Source organism: Bison bison, unplaced genomic scaffold, assembly GCF_000754665.1.
Source record: "Bison bison bison isolate TAMUID 2011002044 unplaced genomic scaffold, Bison_UMD1.0 scf7180017864471, whole genome shotgun sequence".
Lineage (NCBI taxonomy): Eukaryota > Metazoa > Chordata > Mammalia > Artiodactyla > Bovidae > Bison > Bison bison.
This window is the reverse complement of record NW_011495032.1, coordinates 13,653,423-13,664,370: the sequence shown is the minus strand read 5'-3', so window position 1 is coordinate 13,664,370 and position 10,948 is coordinate 13,653,423. Positions and strand designations below refer to the sequence as shown.

At 41.8% G+C, this 10,948-nt stretch overlaps 1 protein-coding gene across 4 annotated transcripts in view; it reads left to right on the top strand.

Moving 5' to 3' along the window:
• The window catches only part of STAT1 (signal transducer and activator of transcription 1, 91kDa), a 43,892-nt gene extending 34,606 nt beyond the window's left edge, over nucleotides 1–9,286 (top strand). For 3 of the 4 annotated variants that reach the window (XM_010860842.1, XM_010860840.1, XM_010860843.1), the window contains 4 exons: nucleotides 1,435–1,620; nucleotides 2,834–2,909; nucleotides 3,797–3,896; nucleotides 7,937–9,286. In XM_010860842.1, the coding sequence (XP_010859144.1) occupies nucleotides 1,435–1,620; nucleotides 2,834–2,909; nucleotides 3,797–3,896; nucleotides 7,937–7,951 (377 nt within the window). In that variant the 3' untranslated portion in view covers nucleotides 7,952–9,286. The remainder of the gene's footprint in view (nucleotides 1–1,434; nucleotides 1,621–2,833; nucleotides 2,910–3,796; nucleotides 3,897–7,936) is intronic. The other variant, XM_010860839.1, reaches the window with a different exon arrangement.
• Nucleotides 9,287–10,948: the final 1,662 nt, after the last annotated feature.

Genomic DNA, 10,948 nt, shown 5'->3' with positions numbered 1-10,948 from the left:
TACAAATAATGAGCCTGTGACATAAAATTGCAGCTCCTGTAGCCCACCCCAGTTGAGCTTCCCTAATAGGAATTTATTGCATACCCAAGAGTTTGTGGGACTCTTTGCATGGAACCTGTTGTGCACATAATGGTTGTTTAAAAGACAAGGTCACATTCTTTCCTCTTGTTCAGGTTTGATACCTGTAGGTGAAGAATGTGAGTCCCTATGACTGGCAGCTAGTTGTTGGGAGGAAACCCATCGTGTGCAGGCATAAGCTTCCAGACCCACTGAGGGGAATCCCGTGTGGATGTGCTAGGATGAGGGCTGGTTGTTTGAGGGGGTCCTGGGACTGGTTCTCCACCCTGCCTTCAGACAGAGCATGCGCACGTTTATATGGGGTCTATCTTGGGTTTCTATCTGATGCAGTTCACCCATGGCAAAACAGTTTCGAAAACCTAAGTATACAAAACAGGTTTCTGGGGAATAAGAAACATGTTTTGGTGGAGATGGAAAAAGGTTAAAGACAAACTGGTGACTTTTTCCTGTTACTTCTAGTTTGCTCTGTTTGAAGGATTGGAGGGAAAACTGAACTATTCCAGTGACTTCTGCTTTCAGTTAGAAGATGCGATAAGATGGGATGCTTTTCTAGTTCTATGTATTTTTTTTTCTGGTGAAAAACAAGAGAGCCTGGAGTAGAGCCCAGGGAGGGGGGACAGTAGGGGCAGAGCCTGCCTTTTCTGCTTCTCCCCTGGTGGTTCTTTCTGGAGCTTTGCGGAGAGATGGAGCTAGCAAAGCAGGCAGAGATGCACACCGCTGACAACTGGGCAGTCTTAGCCGGGCAGCACCAGCTTTGGTCCGAAGTTCAGGAGCAGAGTCCCTAGAGCACCTGACCTCTGGAATATGAGCCCCAAAGTGAGATCCTGAAACAGTTAGGAAGCAGGAATTCAGTGAAGTCTGGAACTAAGACTAGGAGCAAATTAAAGTTTGGGTGATTTTGCATTCAGAATTATAGAAAAAGATAGCAAATAGGGTCCATTTTTGTTTTGTTTAAAAAGTTTTCCTTGTATTGTCATTGTTTATTTTCATTTTTCAATATGAAAAGAAAGTGAGCTTTTCTGTTAACCTAATCTGTGGCTTGAGCCAAGAAGACCCAAGTAGTAATTAGTTATTTTATGGGTGTCTAGTAAAATTTTTTTGACTAGATTTACAAATCTAAGCAAATAATGACAAATGCAATGTTATTGAGAGTGATGATGGCCTTTGTTTTTCCTGTCTTAATGAAAGGTTAATTTATTTAGAAATGAATCAGTTACACACGCTGTGATGAAACTCCTAGATTATGTTTAGTTCTTACCAGGTTCTGTTAAATCCATAAACTCTGCAGTGTTTTGTTTCTTTCCTCTGTTGTTCTGGGCTATTCCATGGGACTCACTTGACTTTTCTTCCTTTTAGAACCTTACTTCCACGCGGTTGAACCCTACACAAAGAAAGAACTTTCTGCGGTTACTTTTCCTGACATTATTCGTAATTATAAAGTCATGGCTGCTGAAAATATTCCAGAGAATCCCCTGAAGTTTCTGTATCCAAATATTGATAAAGACCATGCCTTTGGAAAATACTACTCCAGGCCAAAGGAAGGTAAGTGAGGAGAGTGCACAGGAGTTGCCTGCTGAGTCATAGCACAGCCTAGTTTTCGCCATGGTCATGTTCTCCCTTCATCTTGTCCAGAGGTTTGCAGACAGGCTTTAATCCTACTCCTCCACACTGCCCTTGCCTTCTTGTAAGTGCAGGGCACCCCCTCCTTTTGAATTGGTAAAAGTAGGCCTTCAAAACATAGTACAGTTGACACGTGCTACATTGTTTGGCCTGATACAGAGAGTTAGAAAGGAGCAAATGATTTTTCATTTTAGGGGTGTTGGAAAAGTCCATTTCTGGTCTTCTGTGTTTGTTACATTTTTTACTTTTTCTGAGTGGAAGGGATAAAAGGACCTTTGATGGTCACTTGATTTATGTCAACCCATACCTGAAATTGAGCAAGCGGAGGCCTGGGTGAAGAGAAGTGGTCCCTGCACAGTGACCCAGTAAGTTACTAGGTCTCCTCCTCACTGAGAGCAGGTCTAGGCTTAGCACACAGGTCTTCCACTGCTCAGTCTTCCCTCGACTGTATTTGAGAAAGGGGAAATTAGACTCACCTGCTTTAGAACATGCCAACAGAGTTAATGGTTTTTCAGGATCAGTTATTTGAGTATTAACACAATTACTTGGGGAGAAGATGCCCGCAGCTCACCTTGACTGATGTGTCTATGACACCAGCCAGGCCAGGACCATAAACCAGATGCAACTTCTGTAGGACTTCGGGCCTTGGAAAGAAAAGTCTCTCCCATCTTGTCTATGTTCAGCGCAGAAGAACGTACCTCCCCTTTTCTTCTCGTTGTTTCTGCATCCATACCACAATTTCAGGTGACGCAGGCAGGGAATCTTAGCTGACTGTCAAGGAAAACAAATCCAGTCTTGATCAAAGAAAAAGTTGATTGTTCTTTTTTTTTTATTTATTTTTGGCTGTGCTGGGTCTTTGCTGCTGCTCAGGCTTTTCTCCAGTTGCAACGCATGGTCTTCTCATTGTGGTGGCTTCTCTTTTTGCATAGCATGGGCTCTAGGGCGCGTGGGCTCAGTAGTTGCGGCTCCCAGGCTCTAGAGCACAGGCTTATTAGTTGTGGCGCATGGGCTTAGTTGCTCCTCACCATGTGGGATCCTCAGGGGTCTTTACCACTGAGCCAGCAGGGACGTTGCAGTTGATTGTTCTTGTGTGATATCTGCTAACGGAAAGTGTCCACGATGTGTTTGCTTCTAGCCCCAGAGCCTATGGAACTTGATGGCCCTAAAGGAACAGGATACATCAAGACTGAATTGATTTCTGTGTCTGAAGTGTAAGTGAACACAGAAGAGTGGCATGTTTAACATCCTCAAACAAGCCCCCTGTCCTGGCTGGGGCCTGTTGAAGATGCTTGTTCTTTGCTTTTCCATTGTAATTGTTGCTGTCATCACCACAGTTGGACTTGTTGGAGAGATCCTAATTAGAGATTTTGTGTCACTCCCTGTCAGCGTTTCACTGCCTTTATTAAAAACAAAAACAAAAACAAACAAACCCAAAACAAGGTTGTATTTAAGGTATATAAGTTCTCCCCAAACTGATATTTTGAAAGAGTGTAAATAAAATGAACAAAAATTGATGAGAGTGGGAAAGCAGTTCTTTTTAATGTAGAAAAGGCCAAAGTAATGATTGAGATACCTTTTTTTTTTTGTCCGCTTGCTTTTATTTTGTTGTTTCATTTTGTAAAAGGTAGAAAAAATTTTGGAAAAGTCATTGTCAGTTATTTGGCCTGCAGCACTGTCTTGGGGTGAATGGATGTAGCCTTCATGTAAAAACCCTCTGGAGCAGCTTTATCTGCATACAAACCTCAAGGTAGGGATGAGGGACTCCCCAGACATTTCCTCTGGCGCTTCTTGGGCCAGGGTAGGCGACACGCTGCACACGCTCGCACCCAGGTTTACCCAGGCAGAAGCGGTACAGGACCCAGACTGGCTATTTCTCGCTCACATATCCAGAGTCCAACGTGCTTCATGAGGGGCCGGGCTGGGGACATGAACCTCTTGAGATCCTTGCTTTTTCAAATGTATCTTACAAGTGCACATACTTCTCTTGAAATAAAAAACTGAAGTGATGACACAGGCCAGAGATGAAATGGCCAAGCTGGTGGTACTGCTTCCACAATTTAGATGTCAACATTTTTTGTTTCTTTCTCCCCCATTTTAGTCACCCTTCTCGACTTCAGACCACAGACAACCTTCTTCCCATGTCTCCTGAGGAGTTTGACGAGGTGTCTCGGATGGTGGGCTCTGTAGAATTCGATATGGTGAGTACCAGCACGCAGGGACGATCTCAGTGTTGGCTCTCCGAGGCCAGGAAGGCGCTTGGCCAACCCTGGGCCTGTCTGTGAGCTCTCGGAAGGGGCCCAGAAGGATGTTTTCTAGATAAGCTGTGACAACTTGGAGCCTGCTGTGTTTAAACAACCTACATTGTCACCAAGATCTTTATTTCTGGAATTCAGCACCTTCCCCAAAATAATATTTCAAACATTTAAAAATTCACCCTCTGCCTTTTAAAGTTAACCATGTAGAAATCTCATATATAAAGGAACTAAGATTTTCCTGATAAGAAAATGTTTTCCTTTGGCCTGTTGTTTCAGCCCTGTGTCTGAGTGAAGAGGTGTTATTTTTAGGAAGGGAGACTAACGCTTGGTAGTTGCAATCTTTGTAGAGATTTGGCGAGCCACAACGAAACACTTTCACCTGCTTTATGTTTGAGAGCTAACTTGTGCCGCTCACACCTGGAGCTGGGAAGGGCTTGTCAAGAGTCAAAAGTTCAAGGAATGAAATACAGTCATGAATACTATAAATGAAATACTGTCATGATTGTCAGTATAAGGATAAGAACCGGGCTGTCCACCAAAAGAGTGATTCTTTCTTTGGGAGAATGTTTTTCAGAGTGTCAGCGAGTATTGTCTGCTTGAAATCTGAAATCTTATCTCTTAAAAATTTTATTTTTTTATTGGCTGGATGTTTCCTGATGCTGTTTAATTTTAAGCTCTTTTCCACATGAAGCTATTCCAGTTCATTTTTTAAAATTTTCTTAATTAAAAAAAAAAATCTCTCTGAGTCATCCCCAGTCTGTCTTTATCGCTGTGTGCCCCAGGCCAGGGATCGGGGGTTGAGGGGTGGTGAGGGGGAGGGTGGTCCTGGCACAGACTGCGTTAAGCGGAGGAGGGAGCAGATGCCGGTTGAGAGGGTGCCATCTTCCGACGTTCAGGGTCACAAATCCTTGAGTTCAGGGAAGGCATTTGTGTGTCATCAGTAGTATCTGTTTAGACTCAAGTTTCTGGCATGTAACCTTATCTTTTTCCCTCACTTGCAGAAGTATGGGCTAAAATCTTTAGAGACTGTGCTTTCTTACACCCTCCTGATTGTTGAGGCTGAAAAAAAAATTACTTGGAAAAATGCTTAGGTAGTGTAATAGCAAAATAGTTCTATTAGCAAATGAAAAACGAAACTTTTACATGTATAAGGTTGCATTGTCTGTTGGAATGTAGCTCCCCACTCTGCTCTGAAGTGCTCTGTGAGCCCAGCACAAAACTGGAATAACTGTAAAGCCCTGTTCAGAAATTGTAAGACCAATGGACAGAACCCAGCAACCGTGTGTTTGTTTGTTGTTCCCGAGCAGGTTGCATCATCATGGTCTTCATCACTATTAATAGGTGACACTTGTTAAGCTCTTTCTGTGTACCGGGCATGCTACTGGTAGTAACTTAGTCCTCACACCGATCTTCTGAGTTAGATATTATTATTTTTCCTACTTTACAGATGTAAACAAAAAGTTTCTCCAAAATTAACAAATTTGCCTAAGATCAGGTAGTCAGTAAATGAGGGAATGAATATTTGAATCCCCCTGGGGTGACTCTGGACTGCATGTTCTTGTCTACTCTCCTGAGACCCCCTCACCTAGAAAGCTCATCTCTGATTCATTTAAAACCTGGACCCCAGGGAAGCTGTTTGCACTTGACACTGAGTGTGTGCTATTCTGGTTTATTAAGATGAAGGCAGCGTAACCTTTGGGGGAGAGGCTTGTGTTTGTTATTTGGAAATCTGCACTCCACCTCTGTCACACCATTATCCCCTGTGACCTTGAGAAAATAAGATGGATTAGTCCCCTCCATCTGTGCATGCAGCATGACTGCTTTCTCTGCTTCTCTGTGCTCTGGGAATAATAACAGTGGGAGCTATTTACTTTAAATAAATACTAGGAAATGGTTTTATGGCTCTGAATCCCCTCTCCCCCTGCCCAGGAGCCATCCATTCTATTCCAGGTGATTTTGTTCATTTCATTTGTAGAATAAAATCTATTTTTGCACATACGCACACATACAAATCTCCGGATTAAACCCATGGAAGATTTAAGAGCTAAAACAGGCTCTAATATGGGCACAGCACTGGTGAGACAAAATAAAAGTTAGATTCTGTCTCCGAATTGGCTGGACTCCACCTTGTCTGTCCCAAATTGTCCTCCGCCATGGCCTGATTTCCTTCTAGTGTCCAGTCTTGGAGTTAGGGCGTATGCTCTGAAATAGACCTTTCATGGAGCTGGCTGGTGTTCGGGTGTGTCTGGGGGTTGTCTCTCTGGAGCAGCAGGCACTGGAGCTGACGCCTGGTGCTGCTCCAGAGCCGGAGGACTGCAGCCTCCTGAGACAGAGCACCAGTGTTCTCTGTAGCCTGACTGCAGTATTTGTTTAGTCTGGCTTTCCTGTACAGTAAATTTTTCCCTCCAGGACTTCATGAGAACCAGGCTCCTCTCCTGGAGGCCTTTGGGCAATGCTGATATTAGTAGGAACATTTATTAATTGTCTGCTATTTTCCATTGACTATACTAAGCATTCTTCTGGGCTTCCCTGGTGGCTCAGATGGTAAAGAATCCACCTGCAATGCAACAGATACTGGTTTGACACCTGGGTTGGGAAGATCCCCTGGAGAAGGAATAGACTACCCATTCCAGTATTCTTGGGCTTCCCTGGTAGCTCAGCTGGTAAAGAATCTGCCCACAAAGCGGGAGACCTGGCTTCGATCCCTGGGTTGGGAAGATCCCCTGGAGGAGGACATGGCAACTCACTCCAGTATTCTTGCCTGGAGAATCCCCATGGTGGGCTACAGCTCATGGGATTACAGAGTCAGACATGACTAAGCACATAGCACATACTAAGTATTCTATATATGCTGTATAATTTAACCCTTTCAACAACAAGTCTGTTAGGGACTCTTCTTCAAATAGATGAGGAGCTTGGGATTTGGAGGTGAAGGAACATGGCTTGATCACACAGCTAGTAAGACACAGTAACAGGATTTGGATCCATGCCCACTTGCTTTCTCTCTGTCTCTCCAAAGACCACCGTCTTTACATATTTTTACTCTCAGCCAGATTGAAACATAGGGGCAAAAACTTCATTGTGCTTTTCAATCCAAAATATTTTCCTAGGAACCCACAATGTACCACCCACTATTGACTACTTGGGATTAAAAAAAAAAAAAAGGACTGTTTTCAAGGGGCATGTAGTCTAGAGCTGTGTTGCTGTTGGTGTTTTGGTGGGGGGGAGGGTGAATGATTCCCTGGGTGGGGCTGTCCTGTGCATTGCAGAATGGATAGCAGCATTCGTGGCCTCTCTTCACTAGATGTCAGTAGCCCACACCCCCACACCCAGTCATGCCAATGCAGAATGTCTCCAGGTGTTGCCGGAGGACAGAATCACCCCGGTTGAGAGCACCTGGAGTAAGGGGAGGGCCCAGCATAGACGTGAGGGGGGATGTTTGTTTCAGGCTGTGTCCTGTGGATGAGCAGTTCTGGGTCTAGGAACGGCCCTATTGGAGGCAGCTGGGCCAGAGGCACGGCTAGGGGAGGAGTTCCTAAGCCTTCTGCTTGTCTAGCCAGTACCTGAAACTCCTTCATCTGTTATTCCTACCGAGTGGCTTTAAGGAAAATACATCATTTTCCCCAGGTTCGTCTCTCCCTCTGGCGTGCAGCTCAGCACTGCTTCACCCTTGTTTTGCATGAGCAGATTTGCCACATTGCTCAGTCCCCAGACTTGCCCAACAGCAGAAAGCTTTATTCAGCCTGGATGAATTGACAGAATTAAGCCGGTAGGCTGCAGAGTAGTAATCCATCAGCTTAGGTGGTATAAAAGGTCTCGATTAGGCTAGGAAAACGGATAGCACATGCTGCAGGCCCTCTAATCCCATGGTGGTTTTTTGCTGGGGGATGTCTTTCTACTGTAGGACACACAAGGAATGTTAGCTATGAGTCTGCGTTTTACAGGACCAGTGTAGTAATGTCATTACATTTTCTCTCTTACAGATGAATGCGGTCTAGAGCATGAATTTTCTCATCTTCTCTGGAGACATTTTTCCTTCCCACCTGTGATTCCCTTCTGCTACTGTGTTCCCTCACATCCTGTGTTTCTAGGGAATCTAAAGAAAGGCCAAGAAATTTGCTGCAACCTGTTGATAGCAAGTGGATTTTTCCCTAATTCAGAAACATCTGTTACTCTGAAGGGCTTCATGCATCTTATTGAAGGTAAAATTGAAAGGCCTTCTCCACATAGAGGGTTTAGATGAAAAACATCCTGGTACACCAAAATCATCAGGACTAGAATGAGAGTCCTTTAGGAAAGGTGAGACATTTAGCAGCATGTAGTAGATGCTATGCATAGTCAGGGCCCAGTTGTTACAGGTGGTTGGATAGATCACATGGTTATTCTTATTTGTTCTCTCTGCTTTAAATATAGCCTCAAGTTTGCCAGTGGCTTGCCTGTGAAATAGTGCAAAGCTGTCCTGTATCTGGGCAGAGGATAAAAGTTATGTGTGTTATTATATTTTCCACACTGGCCATTGAAAACTAAAGATTCTCTTTCTTGGGAGAATTAGCTTTTGGTATGGCTTTATGATGCTGGCTAATATCAATAGAAGGAAGTAAACTTTACAAATCCATGAGTAGTATCTTCCATTTCAGCTTTAATACCAAAGTTGAATATATTCTGCCTTCATCATGAAATTGAAGTTAGTAAATGAAACTGTCTTCACAGTTCTATCAAGGGAGCCAAACTATTAACAGCTCTCTTAAGGCAAATCCTATTATTTTTTCAAAAAGTTGAAATTAATTGTAGATGTAAACAAACTCAGAAATTTAATGCATGTTTCATAAGTGGGTTCACTTGTCTTTATTGTTTAGTAAAAATTTTAAAATTGAGAAGAAAAACTAGTAATTGACAAATCATTAAGTGGAGATTATGAGAATCCAATAATTTGAAAACTCATCCTGTGTAACTGCCTTGAGAATTGGGTAATTTTCACTGGCAAATGTGTATCTCTCACAAATACATTACAGATGGTTCCACTATCTCTCTTGTGCTTTTTCTAGATCTGTTTTGGACTGGATGATGTTTTGTGAAGTTTTGTGTTTCTTACCTTGCCCCTTCCCTAGCACTGACATACACAGAAGTGGTTTGGGGAGTAGGTTTGATAGAGGTCTTCTAGATAACTTTCACAAACAGCTGTCTGCAGCTGAATCATATTTTTCTGCTATCACCACCACAATCATATTTTTATGTAAATACTCTATTTTTCTGGTGGGGATAAAGTTTTCTTGAGGTCTATTTTAAAGTATGTGTATTACATTAAATATAATACGCACATGGTACTTTATTAAACAAATTAAAACCTCCTCTCAGTTTTTACATAAGATGATTGACATGAACCTGAGTTTGCATTGACTTTTTAAATTAAAATGATAAAGGAACAAAGAAGACAGCAGTTTAAAAAGGTGTTTGTAATTCCTGCTATTTAGCTATTTGGTATATTTTTGCCCTCAAAAAATGCTTTGGCATAGTTTCATTTTCCTGCACGTCCAGAGATTTTGTTTACTTTTTTAAAGTATTAAACTTATAGTCTGTTATAAATAATATCTGGTGTAAAGATTTTAAACATTCCTGGCATTGTCTGTAGGTTTGATGTTTTTCTCATCTTATGTTTAAACATAAAAATGTCACTCCTTATTTTTAAATAAGATCAATATCGTTTTCCTAAGTGTTGCCTTCTCTTACCCTGATTAAGGTAGGTTAGTGGAGGAGATGAGAGAAGAAACATTACTGAGAGAAGTCATAATGAGTACCATAAACAAATGAAAATCCTTTGGTCTTGGTGACCACCATAGCTGCCTCCAAGTGCAGAAATAATTTGGTATTTTAAAATGAATTTCAATACTGCTATAATGTGTTTTTAATTTTAAAATACATGTAAAATGTGACTATTGTCTCCATAGCAGCATCTAAAACCTACACCTCCTTGATGAGATGAGGTATTACTTCCTGAGAAGTTATTGCACCCACACAAAAAGCTGCCATTTTTTTTTCTCCAAAGATGCTCTAAGCCAGAAAGCTGTGACCCTCTTAAAAGGCATTGAGTGCTGGGGGAAAAAAAACAGTATAATAGAAGAATCACTAGGTTAGACGTAAATGGGCAGGTTAGATTCAACTGTTGTTTGAGCTATCAGGGAATGGTGGTATAAGCTTGAATTCTGGCCTCATAGCAAATATGACCATTCTCATCTCCCTGTCTGCAGTACTTGTATCTAGGAAATATCAAGTTTTTTCATAATAAACATCAAGAGTGTATTTCTCCAGGGAATGAAGTACAACAGATAAATGCCCTGCCTAGCTGGTTATGTTTGTATTTCTATGTATTTGATCATTATAAGAAGTCACTGAGTAGATCCTGGTAAAGGGATGTTTGTGTGTTTTAAGAGTATTTCTGGTATGATGTTTTATAAGCACAGAACCTTTATGTACCACTTAGGACAAATTTCTCCCTTTTCAGGAAAGTGTTCTCTGAAGTGGCAGTAAATAGTATTAAATGATGGAAGTCTATTTGTTGTCTGTAAGCTGAAATGGAATATTAGGTCTTAATTGAACAAAGCACTCCTTTCACATCTGACTATCCCAAGAAAAAACCAGAAATGGTTTTGAAAGCTCTGGTACTTTAAGATGCTGTGCCCAGAGTAAGGGGTGTTTACTTAAATGGCTTCTGCTTAGTAAGATTCATTTATTAGTTCACCAGATATATGTTGAGCACCTGCCATGGCCTAGGCACTATTCTGGATGTTTGGGAAACTAAATTGGCAAAGTAAACCAGACAAAGATCTCTGGTTTTGTGGAACTTATGATGGTCTGAGATACTGGATCGTGTATCTAGTACAAACATCTTACCTATTAAAACTTAAGAAAGCTTTTGTGAAGCAAACATAGCCAAAAGTTATGAATAATTTAAAGGTTATACAAAAATATACATAATTTCAAAGTAATGGCATTCATCC